This window comes from Bombina bombina, chromosome 6 (genome assembly GCF_027579735.1).
Source record: "Bombina bombina isolate aBomBom1 chromosome 6, aBomBom1.pri, whole genome shotgun sequence".
Taxonomy (NCBI): Eukaryota; Metazoa; Chordata; class Amphibia; order Anura; family Bombinatoridae; genus Bombina; species Bombina bombina.
Window position 1 is genome coordinate 1,137,599,801 of NC_069504.1, and position 19,445 is coordinate 1,137,619,245.

General features: G+C 39.9%; 1 protein-coding gene across 2 annotated transcripts in view; it reads left to right on the top strand.

Moving 5' to 3' along the window:
• The window catches only part of LOC128664282 (N-acylneuraminate cytidylyltransferase), a 238,183-nt gene that overhangs the window by 133,699 nt on the left and 85,039 nt on the right, over nt 1-19,445 (top strand). For both annotated transcript variants that reach the window (XM_053719115.1, XM_053719114.1), the window contains one exon: nt 14,789-14,945. In XM_053719115.1, the coding sequence (XP_053575090.1) occupies nt 14,789-14,945 (157 nt within the window). The remainder of the gene's footprint in view (nt 1-14,788; nt 14,946-19,445) is intronic.

A 19,445-nucleotide genomic window follows, 5' to 3' on the forward strand; every position in this document is an offset into this window, starting at 1 on the left:
AACTGTAACTAGGTGTCTGTCTGTCGACGTGCGTTTCGCCCACAATGCTCAGCGAAAGCTTGGGCCTAATCAGGACTACCTGACACCTGTGTCTCTCACTTCTTATTCGATTTCTCCCTACAGGGAGGTGTGTTAAGTTTCAGCAAATAAACAAATGTGATTGGTTTTAACCACACAAGCCTCCATAGAGACTATCCAATTATTAGGAGAGTGAAATTTGATACAGATGTATCCAAACCTGCCGTAGTTACACAGAACTCATGTGCTCCGCTACATAAACATCGCCATCTTTTATAACACTAGGTTAAACAGAGGGAGAGGAAGTAGAGAATTCAGATAGGAATGACATTTCTAGTCATTTACACTATCCGATGAGCAATGGGAGGCAGAGCTAAAGGAATCACTGACTAACACTAATTTGGAAAGCAGTGACTTAGAAACAAATATGTTCAATGCTTTCAAGAAGTACAAAGGGTGTATAGTTAAGCAAGTAAAACTTAGAGCAGAGAATTCAAGTCTTGTCAACTATGTGGAGAAAAAAAATCGTTCCTAGAGGGTTAAGACTTTTCTTGGATCCTGGATTTAATGCCAGAGAAGAAGAGGGTGGTCTTGACTTTCTAGAAGAATGGAATGGGAAACTATCTACATGTGCACTTGATATGATTGATATGTTGATTAAAAGAAATCACAAGAGGCTAGATAAAATCAAAGATGATGTAGAACAGGCATTACAGGTTGTAAATAAATTTGAGAATGATCCAAACTTTGCAAAAATTAAATGAAGAAACCAAAACACACATCTCTAGGCTACAAGCAGAAATAAAAGTGAGGAAATGTAGAAAATTGCATAGAGATCAGGAAGACTATCAAAATAAAAAAGTTTACGTCTATAAGTTTGATAAGGGTTCTTATGACTCAGGTACTGATGCGTCAGATCTAGAAACAGATAATGAAAGACAGTCAAAAAACGATGGAGGTTCTGGGCTACTAACAACAGCTTTAGGAGGAGAAGGGGGAGAAGGAGGAGGTGGAATACGGAATATGAATCAACAAGAGAGAAGATACCCCCAACGAAATCAGAGAGGGAGAGGGGAGAACCAAAGACAAGGGATGAGAAACAGGGGGAGACCACGAAGGAGGCCATATCAGGGATACTAAAAACTGAGGTTGAAAGTAATCTACAAATTATTAATCTCTCCTCTTTTAAGCTAAACTTAACACACATTGAGGTTCTAAGAAAAGGACTAATCTATTGCCCATCAAACAAACTAAACAAATTCAAACTAGTAAAAGATCTTCATCTTTTTGCGAGAAAAATAGTTTTACATTATACCTTGCATCAGAATAAATCTGAACAGAAAAAAGATGAGGAAACTTTAATGGTTCTGGAGTCTCTCCTAAATGAAAATGTAAACAGGGAAAGATTTGTGAAAGGTTGCACTGATTTTAAAACAAATCTGCAATCTAAATCAACATATATGCCTTCTTTAGCACAAGTTCCCATTGTCTCTATGTTTGTTAAAGCGGTTGAAAAGGAAATAGAAAAATTACCTGACAACTGGATTCAGTTGGACAATTTAAGTTTCAAAGAAAGACAAGCTTTAAAAGAACTAAGTACAGCTAAAGGAGTGATCTTTAAGCCAGCTGATAAGGGCCGGAATCTAGTCCTCTTAGACGAGTCCTATTATCTAAAAGAGGTAAAGAGACAATTAAATGATAGATTACAATATGAAAAACTTTCAAGAAATCCCATGACACTAATGAAGTCAAAACTCAATAGAATTTTACAGGATGCTAAAATGGAGGGTCTCATATCTGTAAAGGAATTTCAATTTCTCAGCCCAACTCACCCTGTTATGCCCACCTTTTATGTAATTCCAAAAATACACAAGAATCCCACCAGTCCCCCTGGGAGACCAATCGTCTCGGGGATTGGTGGCATTGGTGAGCATATTGGTGAATATGTTGATATTTTTCTGAGACCTTTCCTTCTCTCCCTACCCTCCTATGTAAAAGATACCCCTGACCTCCTAAGGAAGCTAGATGATATATCTGTAAAAAAAGAGACAATCTTGGTGTCTCTAGATGTAGAGAGTCTCTACTCCTCAATACCACACACAATAGGGATAGAAGCATCAAAACAATTTCTCAAAACTAGGGGACCAGAATGTGATAGACATACAGCATTTGTAGTTGAGCTATTACAATTTATTTTGAACAATAATGTCTTCCAATTTGATGGTTCCATCTATAGACAGGTCAGGGGGACAGCCATGGGAGCAGTCTGTGCTCCGACATATGCATGTCTCCACCTGGGAGCATGGGAGTTGGACATATTTGAAAAATATGGAGAGGTATTTGACTCCCATGTTTCCTTGTGGATTAGGTATGTGGATGACATACTCATGCTGTGGGATGGCCCCCTGGCCTGTCTTCATGAATTTGTCTCTAACTTGAATAAAAACAATCGCAATATACTACTAACATATGCCTCAAGTACAAAAGAACTGCCGTTCCTAGATATAGTAGTTAAGAAAGAAGGTAATAAAATCTCTACTGAAAACTACCGAAAAAGTACAGCAACGAACAGTATTCTGGAGGCATCCAGTAGCCATCCAGAACCTTTGAAAAAAGGTATACCATATAGTCAACTACTGAGATTAAAAAGAAACTGTTCTTCCAAGACAAAGTTTAACTATCATGCTGATCAGAAAGGGGATATTCACTGAAGTTAATTAGATATACCCTTAATAAAGTAAGAAAATTGAATAGGGATGACCTCCTGTATTCGAAAAAAGAGAAAAAAGTGGACACTAACTTAAGATCAAGCCTGCTAGAAAGGCAAAGCCTGCTTCTAAGTCCACATGAAGGTGCGGCCCTCATTCCAGCTCAGCTGGTAGGGGGCAGGTTACGTTTTTTCAAAGAAATTTGGATCAATTCTGTTCACAATCTTTGGATTCAGAACATTGTTTCAGAAGGGTACAGAATTGGTTTCAAGATGAGACCTCCTGCAAAGAGATTTTTTCTTTCCCGTGTCCCAGTAAATCCAGTGAAAGCTCAAGCATTTCTGAATTGTGTTTCAGATCTAGAGTTGGCTGGAGTAATTATGCCAGTTCCAGTTCCGGAACAGGGGATGGGGTTTTATTCAAATCTCTTCATTGTACCAAAGAAGGAGAATTCCTTCAGACCAGTTCTGGATCTAAAAATATTGAATCATTATGTAAGGATACCAACGTTCAAGATGGTAACTGTAAGGACTATCTTGCCTTTTGTTCAGCAAGAGAATTATATGTCCACAATAGATTTACAGGATGCATATCTGCATATTCCGATTCATCCAGATCACTATCAGTTCCTGAGATTCTCTTTTCTGGACAAGCATTACCAGTTTGTGGCTCTACCGTTTGGCCTAGCTACAGCTCCAAGAATTTTTTCAAAGGTTCTCGGTGCCCTTCTGTCTGTAATCAGAGAACAGGGTATTGTGGTATTTCCTTATTTGGACGATATCTTGGTACTTGCTCAGTCTTTACATTTAGCAGAATCTCATATGAATCGACTTGTGTTGTTTCTTCAAGATCATGGTTGGAGGATCAATTTACCAAAAAGTTCTTTGATTCCTCAGACAAGGGTAACCTTTCTGGGTTTCCAGATAGATTCAGTGTCCATGACTCTGTCTTTAACAGACAAGAGACGTCTAAAATTGATTGCAGCTTGTCGAAACCTTCAGTCACAATCATTCCCTTCGGTAGCCTTATGCATGGAAATTCTAGGTCTTATGACTGCTGCATCGGACGCGATCCCCTTTGCTCGTTTTCACATGCGACCTCTTCAGCTCTGTATGCTGAATCAATGGTGCAAGGATTACACAAAGATATCTCAATTAATATCTTTAAAACCGATTGTTCGACACTCTCTAACGTGGTGGACAGATCACCATCGTTTAATTCAGGGGGCTTCTTTTGTGCTTCCGACCTGGACTGTAATTTCAACAGATGCAAGTCTCACAGGTTGGGGAGCTGTGTGGGGATCTCTGACGGCACAAGGAGTTTGGGAATCTCAGGAGGTGAGATTACCGATCAATATTTTGGAACTCCGTGCAATTTTCAGAGCTCTTCAGTTTTGGCCTCTTCTGAAGAGAGAATCGTTCATTTGTTTTCAGACAGACAATGTCACAACTGTGGCATACATCAATCATCAAGGAGGGACTCACAGTCCTCTGGCTATGAAAGAAGTATCTCGAATTTTGGTTTATGCGGAATCCAGCTCCTGTCTAATCTCTGCGGTTCATATCCCAGGTATAGACAATTGGGAAGCGGATTATCTCAGTCGCCAAACGTTGCATCCGGGCGAATGGTCTCTTCACCCAGAGGTATTTCTTCAAATTGTTCAAATGTGGGAACTTCCAGAAATAGATCTGATGGCGTCTCATCTAAACAAGAGACTTCCCAGGTATCTGTCCAGATCCCGGGATCCTCAGGCGGAGGCAGTGGATGCATTATCACTTCCTTGGAAGTATCATCCTGCCTATATCTTTCCGCCTCTAGTTCTTCTTCCAAGAGTAATCTCCAAGATTCTGAAGGAATGCTCGTTTGTTCTGCTGGTAGCTCCGGCATGGCCTCACAGGTTTTGGTATGCGGATCTTGTCCGGATGGCCTCTTGCCAACCGTGGACTCTTCCGTTAAGACCAGACCTTCTGTCTCAAGGTCCTTTTTTCCATCAGGATCTCAAATCCTTAAATTTAAAGGTATGGAGATTGAACGCTTGATTCTGGGTCAAAGAGGTTTCTCTGACTCTGTGATTAATACTATGTTACAGGCTCGTAAATCTGTATCTAGAGAGATATATTATAGAGTCTGGAAGACTTACATTTCTTGGTGTCTTTCTCATCATTTTTCTTGGCATTCTTTTAGAATACCGAGAATATTACAGTTTCTTCAGGATGGTTTAGATAAGGGTTTGTCCGCAAGTTCCTTGAAAGGACAAATCTCTGCTCTTTCTGTTCTTTTTCACAGAAAGATTGCTATTCTTCCTGATATTCATTGTTTTGTACAAGCTTTGGTTCGTATAAAACCTGTCATTAAGTCAATTTCTCCTCCTTGGAGTTTGAATTTGGTTCTGGGGGCTCTTCAAGCTCCTCCATTTGAACCTATGCATTCATTGGACATTAAATTACTTTCTTGGAAAGTTTTGTTCCTTTTGGCCATCTCTTCTGCCAGAAGAGTTTCTGAATTATCTGCTCTTTCTTGTGAGTCTCCTTTTCTGATTTTTCATCAGGATAAGGCGGTGTTGCGAACTTCTTTTGAATTTTTACCTAAAGTTGTGAATTCCAACAACATTAGTAGAGAAATTGTGGTTCCTTCATTATGTCCTAATCCTAAGAATTCTAAGGAGAAATCGTTGCATTCTTTGGATGTTGTTAGAGCTTTGAAATATTATGTTGAAGCTACTAAATCTTTCCGAAAGACTTCTAGTCTATTTGTCATTTTTTCCGGTTCTAGAAAAGGCCAGAAAGCTTCTGCCATTTCTTTGGCATCTTGGTTGAAATCTTTAATTCATCTTGCCTATGTTGAGTCGGGTAAAACTCCGCCTCAAAGGATTACAGCTCATTCTACTAGGTCAGTTTCTACTTCCTGGGCGTTTAGGAATGAAGCTTCGGTTGATCAGATTTGCAAAGCAGCAACTTGGTCCTCTTTGCATACTTTTACTAAATTCTACCATTTTGATGTATTTTCTTCTTCTGAAGCAGTTTTTGGTAGAAAAGTACTTCAGGCAGCGGTTTCAGTTTGAATCTTCTGCTTATGTTTTTCATTAAACTTTATTTTGGGTGTGGATTATTTTCAGCAGGAATTGGCTGTCTTTATTTTATCCCTCCCTCTCTAGTGACTCTTGTGTGGAAAGATCCACATCTTGGGTAATCATTATCCCATACGTCACTAGCTCATGGACTCTTGCTAATTACATGAAAGAAAACATAATTTATGTAAGAACTTACCTGATAAATTCATTTCTTTCATATTAGCAAGAGTCCATGAGGCCCGCCCTTTTTTGTGGTGGTTATGATTTTTTTTGTATAAAGCACAATTATTCCAATTCCTTATTTTATATGCTTTCGCACTTTTTTATCACCCCACTTCTTGGCTATTCGTTAAACTGAATTGTGGGTGTGGTGAGGGGTGTATTTATAGGCATTTTGAGGTTTGGGAAACTTTGCCCCTCCTGGTAGGAATGTATATCCCATACGTCACTAGCTCATGGACTCTTGCTAATATGAAAGAAATGAATTTATCAGGTAAGTTCTTACATAAATTATGTTATATATATAGTAATAATGAACAATCACTCACATGCACACGCCAAACGCTCACAACAAAGCTAGGTGACGAAACAATAATAGCAAAACAGTTTTCAAAGCGAGTGAGCAAGAAAATGGCAACATTTCAGAGACTGCACTAGTTAAAAAGTAAAAACTGCAACAATTTATTAGTAAAGTGTAAAAAACTTACAAATGCATGGACATACACAGATGAGTGTGGGATAGTAGAACTTGATCAATAGATGACGTAGATTGAGTTCTACTATCCTGCACTCCTCTGTGTATGTCCATGAATGTGTAAGTTTTTTACGCTTTACTAATAAATTGTTGAAGTTTTAATATTTAACTAGTGCGGTCTCTGAAATGTTGCCATTTTCTTGCTCACTCGCTTTGGAAACTCTTTTGCTATTGTTATGTATGTGTGTGTATGTATATGTGTGTGTATATGTGTGTGTGTGTGGGTGTGTGTATATATATATATATATATATATATATATATATACAGGGAATGCAGAATTATTAGGCAAGTTGTATTTTTGAGGATTAATTTTATTATTGAACAACAACCATGTTCTCAATGAACCCAAAAAACTAATTAATATCAAAGCTGAATATTTTTGGAAGTAGTTTTTAGTTTGTTTTTAGTTTTAGCTATTTTAGGGGGATATCTGTGTGTGCAGGTGACTATTACTGTGCATAATTATTAGGCAACTTAACAAAAAACAAATATATACCCATTTCAATTATTTATTTTTACCAGTGAAACCAATATAACATCTCAACATTCACAAATATACGTTTCTGACATTCAAAAACAAAACAAAAACAAATCCGTGACCAATATAGCCACCTTTCTTTGCAAGGACACTCAAAAGCCTGCCATCCATGGATTCTGTCAGTGTTTTGATCTGTTCACCATCAACATTGCGTGCAGCAGCAACCACAGCCTCCCAGACACTGTTCAGAGAGGTGTACTGTTTTCCCTCCTTGTAAATCTCACATTTGATGATGGACCACAGGTTCTCAATGGGGTTCAGATCAGGTGAACAAGGAGGCCATGTCATTAGATTTTCTTCTTTTATACCCTTTCTTGCCAGCCACGCTGTGGAGCACTTGGACGCGTGTGATGGAGCATTGTCCTGCATGAAAATCATGTTTTTCTTGAAGGATGCAGACTTCTTCCTGTACCACTGCTTGAAGAAGGTGTCTTCCAGAAACTGGCAGTAGGACTGGGAGTTGAGCTTGACTCCATCCTCAACCCGAAAAGGTCCCACAAGCTCATCTTTGATGATACCAGCCCAAACCAGTACTCCACCTCCACCTTGCTGGCGTCTGAGTCGGACTGGAGCTCTCTGCCCTTTACCAATCCAGCCACGGGCCCATCCATCTGGCCCATCAAGACTCACTCTCATTTCATCAGTCCATAAAACCTTAGAAAAATCAGTCTTGAGATATTTCTTGGCCCAGTCTTGACGTTTCAGCTTGTGTGTCTTGTTCAGTGGTGGTCGTCTTTCAGTCTTTCTTACCTTGGCCATGTCTCTGAGTATTGCACACCTTGTGCTTTTGGGCACTCCAGTGATGTTACAGCTCTGAAATATGGCCAAACTGGTGGCAAATGGCATCTTGGCAGCTGCACGCTTGACTTTTCTCAGTTCATGGGCAGTTATTTTGCGCCTTGGTTTTTCCACACGCTTCTTGCGACCCTGTTGACTATTTTGAATGAAACACTTGATTGTTCGATGATCACGCTTCAGAAACTTTGCAATTTTAAGAGTGCTGCATCCCTCTGCAAGATATCTCATTATTTTTTACTTTTCTGAGCCTGTCAAGTCCTTCTTTTGACCCATTTTGCCAAAGGATAGGAAGTTGCCTAATAATTATGCACACCTGATATAGGGTGTTGATGTCATTAAACCACACCCCTTCTCATTACAGAGATGCACATCACCTAATATGCTTAATTGGTAGTAAGCTTTCGAGCCTATACAGCTTGGAGTAAGACAACATGCATAAAGAGGATGATGTGGTCAAAATACTCATTTGCCTAATAATTCGGCACTCCCTGTATATATATATATATATATATATATATATGTGTGTGTGTGTGTATATATATATATATATATATATATATACATGTCTGTCAAATTAAAAAAAAAGTACAGTAAAACACATAATATTGAATAATATTGAATAAATAGGATTTTTCATGTTTTCACTTGACTGTGTGTGTGTGTGTGTATATATATATATATATATATATATATATATATATATATATATATATATATATATATATATATACGCACACACACACACACACAAGCACACTCACAGGAACGAATAACTGGCTCAATACTATTGTTAGTCTGTTCTATGGTGATTTACCACCTGGGTGCAGCTTCATTTAGCCCAGTAATGCTTTTCACAGAGTAGAACTTTCCTGTAGTATATCAGTCTGATCCCTCCTATTACGGTCAGTCCAGCGCCGTAATACCAGGCAATTCCTCTCTGAACAAGGAACAAAGCAACCCCAGACTATCGTTGCTGCCTTCATTGGGCCTCGTCAGTGAGGTGTAACCATATTCCTCTAAGCACACTGAGCAAGGAGTCCACGTCTGGTTCCCCTTTTTTTCCCATAGGGAGACTAAATACACACAGAGAGAAGCACACTCACAGGAACAAACAACTGGCTCAATACTATTATTAGCCTGTTCTATGGCGATTTACCACCTGGATGCAGCTTCTTTTAGCCCAGTAATGCTTTTCACAGAGAAGAACTTTCCCAGACGATCGTTGTTGCACCCAGGTGGTAAATCGCCATAGAACAGGCTAACAATGGTATTGAGCTGGTTGTTTGTTCCTGTGAGTGCACTTCTCTCTGTGTGTATTTGGTCTCCCTATGGGAAAAAGGGGCAACCAGACGTGGACTCCTTGCTCAGTGTGCTTAGAGGAATACTGCTACACCTCACTGACGAGGCCCAGTGAAGGCCAAAACGATCGTCTGAGGTTGCTGTGTTCCTTGTTCAGAGAGGAATTGCCTGGTATTTTGTCGCTGGATGAATAATATCTTTATTTGATCCTGAGGTTGTTTTTCTTTCAGTTTTTTAGCTTAATCACCTCCATTTGTTACTTTAGGAGGTTTTAGCTACCCTGGGCGACTCCGACACTACCGGTGTAATCTATCCTACTGTGTCCAGTAAGCTATATGGAATGGATGAGACCACATTCCTTATATTTAAAAAGGTGTTTCCCATAGCCGGCTCAGCTAAGGAGACTGGGCAAACCTTCCCTACGGTGGAAGGAGTAGTTTCCAGCTTAGCTAAGAGAACTACTATACCCTTAGAGGATAGTTGGGTTTTTCAAAGGTCCTATGGACAAAAATTAGAACAGGGATGTACATCAGGGCTTACAATGGCAACCAACTGTGTACTTTGCTACCGTCACTAGTGCGATGGCATATTGGTTAGATGCTTTGTCTGATGCTCCTAAGTCTGAAACTCCCCTGGATAAAATCCAGAATAGGATAAAAGCTTTCAATTTGGCTAATTCCTTTATTTTTAAATTCTTCCCTTCAAATTATCAAACTGGGAGCATAGGTTTTAGGTTTCTCTGTTCCAGCTCACAGAGCCATATGGTTAGAGCCTTGTTCTACGGATGTATAACCTTGTTGGGACCTGGCTTGACGGAAATAATTTCTTTTGAAATTTAAAGAATTAAAAAAAAAAAAAATCCAAATAGCCTGTTGTTGAATAAAAGACATCAGGAAGGACATGCCCCTGATCCGGGATCGGATCTTGTAGGGGGCAGACTCTCCGTCTTCGCTCAAGCTTGGGTTCAAGATCGAAAGTTTTCTTCCCAGAGGCAGGTTTCTGCTTTCAAAATTATCTGCAGATCTGACCAAAGGAGAGGCATTCTTACACTGCGTAGGAGACCTCTCAGACCTGGGAGTGATTGTTCCTGTTCCAATACAGGTACAGAATTTTTTTTTTTTTTTTTTTTTATCCCAATCGGTTTGTGGTTCCCAAAAAAGGAGGGAACCTTCAGACCACTTTTTAGATCTCAAGAGTCTAAATAAATTTCTTAGTGTGCCGTCCTTCAAGATGGAAACTATTCGTTTCATTCTTCCATTGATCCAAGAGGGTCAATTTATGACAACAGTGGATTTAAAGGAAGCGTACCTTCCTGTGCCATTCACAAGAATCGTCTCAAGTTCTAAGGTTTGCCTTTATGGACAAACGCTTCCAGTTTGTGGCTCTTCCTTTTGGTCCTGCCACAGCTCTCAAAGGCTCTAGGATTGCTGTTGGCGGTGGTTCAGTTACGGGGCATTACAGTGGCGCCCTATCTGGACGACATCCTAGTCCAGGCGCCGTCCTTACAGCAAGCAAGAATTCACAGGGCATGATGTTATCCTACCCGCAATCTCACGGGTGGAAGGTAGATTTGGTAAGGGGTTCCTTTGTCCCAAGCACAAGGGTAACTTTCTTGGGAAACGTAATAGATTCCATATCTAGGGTGGGGAGCAGTCTGGGACTCCCTAAGGGCTCAGGGGGTTTGGACTCAGCCAGAGTCTGTTTGTCCTATAAACATTCTGGATCTGAGAGTGATCTACAATGTTCTTCTGGCCTGACCTTAGTTAGCCTCGGTCTAGTTTATCAGGTTCCAGTCGAACAAAATTACTTCAGTGTCTTACATCAATCATCAGGGAGGAACGAGGACAGAGGTATCCAAAATATTTCAGTGGGCGGAGGCCTATTCTTGCTGCCGGTCAGCGATCCACATCCCAGGGGTGGACTACTGGGAGGCAGATTTCCTGAGCAGGCAGACCTTTCTTCCGGGGGAGTGGGAACTCCATCCGGAAGTGCTCTCCCGTTTTTTCCTCCATTTGCTTTTCTTCCTCGGGTCATTGCTCGAAACCAGCAGGAGAGGGCATCGGTGATCCTCATAACACCGGTTTTGCCTCGCAGGATTTGGTATGCAAATCTGGTGGACATGTCATCTCTGCCACCTTGGAGACTTCTGTTGAGGAGGGACCTTCTAATCAAGGCCCCCTCCTCCCAAATCTGTTTTTTTTTTCTGAAACTGACTACTTGGAAATTGAACACTTATTATTATCTAAGCGGGGTTTTTCTGACTTGGTCATTGAGACCATGATTCAGGCTCGTAAGCCTGTCTTTAGGAAAATTTATCATAAGATATGGCGTAAATATCTCTGTTGGTGTGAATCCATGGGCTACTTATGGAGTAGAGTTAGGATTCTTAGAATTTTGCCTTTTCTCCAAGTTCCCTAAAGGGTCAAATCTTTCTTCTCAGACGGAAAGACTTCTCTACAATTTGAACGGGGTCCGTGCTTTAAAGTTTTACCTGCAGGCGACTAAGGACTGTCGTCAGTCTTTTTCTTTGTTTGTGGTTTTCTCAGGAAAACGCAAGGGATAGAGAACTACGGCTTCTTCTCTTTCTTTTTTGCTGAAGACGAATCTGTGATAGTGCAAACAAAACACAGAAGGGCGCCTCCTAGTGTGATATAGTACAGACTGTATACATATATACAATATCAATAGACCGGTACTCACAAGTGTGGCAGCACTCACTCGTGCTTAGTAACACCTACTGGGATCTCTCAGTGTCCCAGCTCACTGCTCTTGGGCTCCCAAACACCTCCGTCAGGGGTGTTGTCTCCAACTGCAAAGAACTGGCTCTCAGTCAAGTGAAAAGTATAAAATCACTTTAATATAAAACAGTTTAAAAACACAGGCCTGAAGAAATAGCGTGCTAGCTGAGAAACTAGTTGTATGATTTTAATACATAGTGGTAACTTCTGTACGCTGTGTTTTTAAACTGTTTTATATTAAAGTGATTTTATACTTTTCACTTGACTGAGAGCCAGTTCTTTGCGGTTGGAGACAACGCCCCTGACGGAGGTGTGTGGGAGCCCAAGAACAGTAAGCTGGGACACTGAGAGATCCCAGTAGGTGTTACTAAGCACGAGTGAGTGCTGCCACACTTGTGAGTACCGGTCTATTGATATTGTATATATGTATACAGTCTGTGTTTTGTTTGCACTATCACAGATTCATTTTTGACCTCTTTTTGGGAATGAGCGGCCGTCACCTGAGGATGAAGACACCTATGGGTGCAAGTCCAAGTAGAGACCATATCAACAGAGACTGATCACTTTATCGACTGATAAGTCATAGCATTATATATGCTCTGTAACTATTGTTTTATATTGTTATCATTGTATTGTCCTGTATAGTGTTATTTGTACCATTGTTTTTGTTTGCGCCCCCTTGAGGGGTGACGAGGGATTGTCATCAGGTTGTTTTTTTGCTGAAGAGTATCATACGTTTTGCATATGAGACTGCTAGACAGTAGCCTCTCGGGAGAGTTACGGCTCATTCCACAAGGGCTGTTGCTTCCTCATGGGCGTTGCAAGTTGAAACTTATGTGGGACAGATTTGCAAGGCTGCAACTTAGTCCTCTCTTCACACTTTTTCAAAGTTCTACAAATTTGACACTTTTGCCTCGTCTGAGGCCGCTTTTGGGAGAAAGGTTCTTCAAGCAGTGGTGCCTTCCGTTTAGGTTCCCTGTCTTGTCCCTCCCGTATCATCTGTGTACTCTAGCTTGGGTATTGAATCCCATTAGTAATTAAGATGATCCGTGGACTCATCGTGACTTAAAAAAGAAAAGAAAATGTATGCTTACCTGATAAATTTATTTCTTTTTTGACACAATGAGTCCACGACCCGCCCTGTTCTTTTAGACAGGTTGTGGTTTATTGTAGACTTCAGACACCTCTGCATCTTGGCTTTTCCTTTCTCTTCCTAACTTCGGTCGAATGACTGCAGTGGGAGGGAGGGGAGGAACTATTTGACAGCTCTGCTGTGGTGCTCTTTGCCTCCTCCTGCTGACCAGGAGGTGAATATCCCATTAGTAATTAAGATGATCCGTGGACTCATCGTGTCAAAAAGAAATAAATTTATCAGGTAAGCATACATTTTCTTTTTTGGGGTACCTTGCATTCCTATTGGCTGAAATTTTGAAATCAGCCAATAGAATGTGAGTTACTGAAATCTTATTGGCTGATTTGAACAGCCAATAAAATTTCAGTAGCTCTAATCCTATTGACTAATTTCAAAATTTCAGCCAATAGGAATGCAAGGTACCCCAAATTGATTGCGGTACCTTGCATTCAATCTTCAGTATATGACGGACACAGCTCCGCACCTCCGCTCCGCGCCGCCTTCACTCCGGATGAAGATAGAAGATGATGGAGCCACCTCGAAGACCGTCTCTGTTTTTTTTGTTTAGGGTTTTTTGGGCTGGAAAAGAGCTGATTGCCCTTTTAAGGGCAGTGAAAGAGCTGAATGCCCTTTTAAAGGCAATGCCCATACAAATGACCCTTTAGGGGCAATGGGTAGTTTAGGTTTTTTTATCTTATTTTTTTTTTTTTTTGGGGGGGTTTGGTGGGTGGGTTTTTTTTTACTGTTAGGGGGGATTTAGTATTTTTTAGAGGTAAGCTGTTTAACTTAGGCCCTACAAAAGGCCCTTTTAAGGGCTATTGGTAGTTTAGTATTAGATTGGGGGTGTTTTTATTTTGGGGGGGTATTTTTATAGGGGTATTAGTTTAGGTTTAAATTTTTTATTTTAGATACCTTTGTTTATTTTTTTTCTGTAATTTTACTTTTTTTATTTTTTGTAACTTTAGCTTGGGGGGTTGTAGTTTTTAATCATAGACTGCGCTCTGGGGAGGCTTATCGCCTAGTATACAATAAAGCTTTTTGCAGTCCAACACCTTGTCATACACTGTTGAGCACTTATATATTTTTTATATTTATGAATGATTTTATCATATAGTATACTGAGTGTAACTGTAATTTTCAATGTATTTATATTATGTTAAGTGCAACTTTTATTTAACTCACTACCCTTTACGCTAGGCTTCCAGTTGTGCTTACCCTACGAGCATAAAATGTGATTGTTCAATAACGTTTACTTTCAACTTGTATTATGAGTCTAGCATACTCGCAAAAACCCAGTATTGCTTGGGCGCACACATTATTGCACGATTTATAATCTGGCCCTATATCCGTAAAGGAACTGGGAAATATCTAATATTGCTATGTAAATAATTCTCAGAACTTACCAAGTCTCAAATTGCCTGTAATAGAACCACAGAGGGTCTCCACATCACTACTGTTTAATATCTAATGTTTTTTGTTCAAATAAAATTTCTATTTGACAAACATTTGCCAGACACCTGGTACTGTATAAAACTGTCAGTTACTGATATTGCTAAATGCTCATGTTACATCCGTGTGTTGTACAGGAGAATACATCCTTTATACTGTGTTATTGTCCTCTCTGGGGTGTGCGCTGTACAGCTGCTGTAATCTGTATGAGAAGCCCATCCCTCCCTTTCTCTGGCATTGCCTTTTCTTCTTGTAACTGTGCTTTATTTACTTTTTTTTCCAGGTCCGTTTGATCTCCAGAAGGAACATCAGCTCTACGTTAATCTCTTCTCTAAATTTGCCGTGCAAGGTGGAGCCAAATGTTTCCGACAAAAAGGAAATTGTTGAAAAATGGATGGCGGAGATGGGCTTGACCGAATGGACCCAAGTAGCGTACATGGGTCAGTACCTGTTCTCACTTTCACCTGAACGAGTTCATTTTCTAACCTGTATTTGCACCGCAGTTTAAAGGGACAGGAGACTTATTGAGGTTTTTATATAAAAGGTTTAGTTATGCACAATCAAACAACTTTATAATACTCATTATTTATTTGCTCTCTGACTTTTTTTTTTTTTTTTTTTTTTTAGCTCTGGCAAATTTCTAATTATTAGAACTTGAAATGCACTTGCTGATTTCTCAAGACTAAGAGCTCGATTTATCAATCCATGGCGGACAGGGGCTTATATATTCGCCCGTCTGCCCCGAGCTCTCCTCTGGCGGGTAGCAACCCGCTGCTGGAACTTAACATTGCACACCAGCGCTCCTTTGTGCTTGAGTGCAACCCTGCCCACACACAGCCAGTCATGCAATGGCAGGAGCTGTCAATCTTCCCGGTCGGATGAGACCGCGGAGATTTAACCCTTTGAATGCTAATGACTGCTCTGAGCCGTCAGAGTTTCCCACTCTGGTGCTAATGACGTCTCAGAGCCATCACTAGCACTCTCCCACCTTGAGGGAGATCTGGGGGCTCCCACCTGCTCCTACCCCAGCGATCGTGCCTGTAGAGTGACAGGCATCGTCGGGGCTTTCCGTTTTGCGTGGTGACGTCACCGTGCAACTTTATTTATACTTAACAATGTTAAGTATAGGAGCAGGGGACATGCTGCTTACAAGCCTGTATCTCAGGCATCTAAGAAGCTACAGACCCATCATTGGAAAGGTAATCACCTAGCCTTTCCAACGGTGTAAGTCTTGGGGGTCTGAATTTTTTTTAAAAAAAGTTAAAAAAAAATTTGTTCAAAAAATAAAAAAACCTTTAAAAATCGTAGCACCCAGGTGGGAAAGTGCTTAGCACTCAAAGGGTTAAATTCTCTACCTAAAAGATGGAGAACAGGGTAGGGAAGCAGCGGTCTGATGAATCCTGACTGCAGGTTCACTTGTGCAAAGGGAGAAGAAGGTTTGATAAATCAAGCGCTAAATCTGCTACATATCTGTCCCTAACTGGCTTTATCAGATAATAACTGCAAAACACTTTATACTAATGCAAGGCCAGTGGTTAGTCTTATTGTCTGAGGACTAAAGTTCATTTAAGATTCTCTAAATAAGACAAATGTTGGCTGTAGTTTTGCTATTGAAAAACAGTTGCAGTAAAAAGGATGTTAATTTGTTTTAAAAAATGTAAGACTTGGCTTATATGTTACAACTGAACATAAATGTCTTGTAATTACATGTTTACTGTCCCTTTATGTGTATTGCAAAAAGTCACAAATTATTATTAATTTTTTTTCTGTTAAATACTAATGTTTATACATAATAAGTGTATGATATGAGGACTCTCCTCACACAAACAAAATAGCTTTGGTTGTAAATGGGTCAGATACCAGATTTACATTTACAATAATTTGAACCCCTGCTGATTTTGTACGTTTGCCCACTGACAAAGAAATGATCAGTCTGTAATTTTAATGGTCAGTTTATACAAAAAGTGAGAGACAGAATGACAACAAAAAATCCAGAAAAACACATTTCAAAAAAGTTATAAATTGATTTGCATTTTAATGAGTGAACTAAGTATTTGACCCCTTTGCCTAACATGACTTGGTATTTGGTGGCAAAACTCTTGTTGGCAATCATAGAGATCAGAAGTTTCTTGTAGTTGGCCACCAGGTTTACACACATCTCAGGAGAGATTTTGTCCCACTTCTCTTTGCAGATCCTCTCCAAGTTATTAAGGTTTTGAGGCTGACTTTGGCAACTCGCATCTTCAGCTCCCTCCACAGATTTTCTATGGGATTATGGTCTGGAGACTGGCCACTCCAGGACCTTAATGTGCTTCTTCTTGAGCCACTCCTTTGTTGCCTTAGCCATGTGTTTTGGGTCATTGTCATGCTGGTATACCCATCCACAACCATTTTCAATGCCCTGGCTGCATCTTCCCTTTTATGCAGTGAAGTTGCCCTGTCCCCTTAGAAGAAAATCACCCCCAAAGCATAATGTTTCCACCTCCATGACGGTGGGGAAGGTGTTGTTTGGGTCATAGGCAGCATTCCTCTTTCTCCAAACACAGTGAGTTGAGTTGATGCTAAAAAGCTTGATTTTGGTCTCATCTGACCACAACACTTTTACCCAGTTCTCCTCTGAATCATTTAGATGTTTATTGGCAAACTTCGGACGGGCCTGTACGTGTGCTTTCTTGCGCAGGGGGACCTTGCGGGCGCTGCAGGATTTCAGTCCTTCACGGCATAGTGTTACCAGTTGTTTTCTTGGTGACTATGGTACCAGCTGCCTTGAGATTATTGACAAGATCCTCCTGTGTAGTTCTAGGTTGATTCCTTACCGTTCTCATGATCATTGAAACTCTACGAAGTGAGATCTTGCATGGAGCCTCAGACCGAGGAATATTGACTGTTATTTCTTTCATGTAATTAGCAAGAGTCCATGAGCTAGTGACGTATGGGATATACATTCCTACCAAGAGGGGCAAAGTTTCCCAAACCTCAAAATGCCTATAAATACACCCCTCACCACACCCACAATTCAGTTTTACAAACTTTGCCTCCTATGGAGGTGGTGAAGTAAGTTTGTGCTAGATTCTACGTTGATATGCGCTCCGCAGCAAGTTGGAGCCCGGTTTTCCTCTCAGCGTGCAGTGAATGTCAGAGGGATGTGAGGAGAGTATTGCCTATTTGAATGCAGTGATCTCCTTCTACGGGGTCTATTTCATAGGTTCTCTGTTATCGGTCGTAGAGATTCATCTCTTACCTCCCTTTTCAGATCGACGATATACTCTTATTTATATACCATTACCTCTACTGATTCTCGTTTCAGTACTGGTTTGGCTTTCTACAAACATGTAGATGAGTGTCCTGGGGTAAGTAAATCTTATTTTCTGTGACACTCTAAGCTATGGTTGTGCAATTTGTTTATAAAGTTCTAAATATATGTATTCAAACATTTATTTGCCTTGACTCAGAATGTTCAACATTCCTTATTTTCAGACAGTCAGTTTCATATTTGGGATAATGCATTTGAATTAATCATTTTTTCTTACCTTCAAAAATTTGACTCTTTTTTCCCTGTGGGCTGTTAGGCTCGCGGGGGCTGAAAATGCTTCATTTTATTGCGTCATTCTTGGCGCGGACTTTTTTGGCGCAAAAAATCTTTCCGTTTCCGACGTCATACGTGTCGCCGGAAGTTGCGTCATTTTTTTACGTTATTTTGCGCCAAAAATGTCGGCGTTCCGGAAGTGGCGTCATTTTTGGCGCCAAAAATATGGGCGTCGCTTTTTGTCTCCACATTATTTAAGTCTCATTTTTCATTGCTTCTGGTTGCTAGAAGCTTGTTCTTTGGCATTTTTTCCCATTCCTGAAACTGTCATTTAAGGAATTTGATCAATTTTGCTTTATATGTTGTTTTTTCTCTTACATATTGCAAGATGTCTCACGTTGCATCTGAGTCAGAAGATACTTCAGGAAAATCGCTGTCTAGTGCTGGACCTACCAAAGCTAAGTGTATCTGCTGTAAAACTTTTGGTAGCTATTCCTCCGGCTGTTGTTTGTATTAATTGTCATGACAAACTTGTTAATGCAGATAATATTTCCTTTAGTAAAGTACCATTGCCTGTTGTAGTTCCTTCAACATCTAAGGTGCAGAATGTTCCTGATAACATAAGAGATTTTGTTTCTGAATCCATCAAGAAGGCTATGTCTGTTATTTTTCCTTCTAGTAAACATAAAAAATCTTTTAAAACTTCTCTCCCTACAGATTAATTTTTAAATGATCATCATTCTGATTCTGATGATTCTTCTGGTTCAGAGGATTCTGTCTCAGAGATTGATGCTGATAAATCTTCATATTTATTTAAAATGGAATTTATTCGTTCTTTACTTAAAGAAGTACTAATTGCTTTAGAAATAGAGGATTCTGGTCCTCTTGATACTAATTCTAAACGTTTAGATAAGGTATTTAAATCTCCTGTGGTTATTCCAGAAGTTTTTCCTGTTCCTAATGCTATTTCTGAAGTAATTTCCAAAGAATGGGATAAATTGGGTAATTCATTTACTCCTTCTAAACGTTTTAAGCGATTATATCCTGTGCCGTCTGACAGATTAGAATTTTGGGACAAAATCCCTAGAGTTGATGGGGCTATTTCTACCCTTGCTAAACGTACTACTATTCCTACGTCAGATGGTACTTCATTTAAGGATCCTTTAGATAGGAAAATTGAATCCTAAGCTTATCTGTGTTCAGGTAATCTTCTTAGACCTGCTATATCATTGGCTGATGTTGCTGCAGCTTCAACTTTTTGGTTGGAAACTTTAGCGCAACAAGTATCAGATCATGATTCTCATAATATTATTATTCTTCTTCAGCATGCTAATAATTTTATCTGTGATGCCATTTTTTATATTATTAGAGTTGATGTCAGGTTTATGTCTCTTGCTATTTTAGCTAGAAGAGC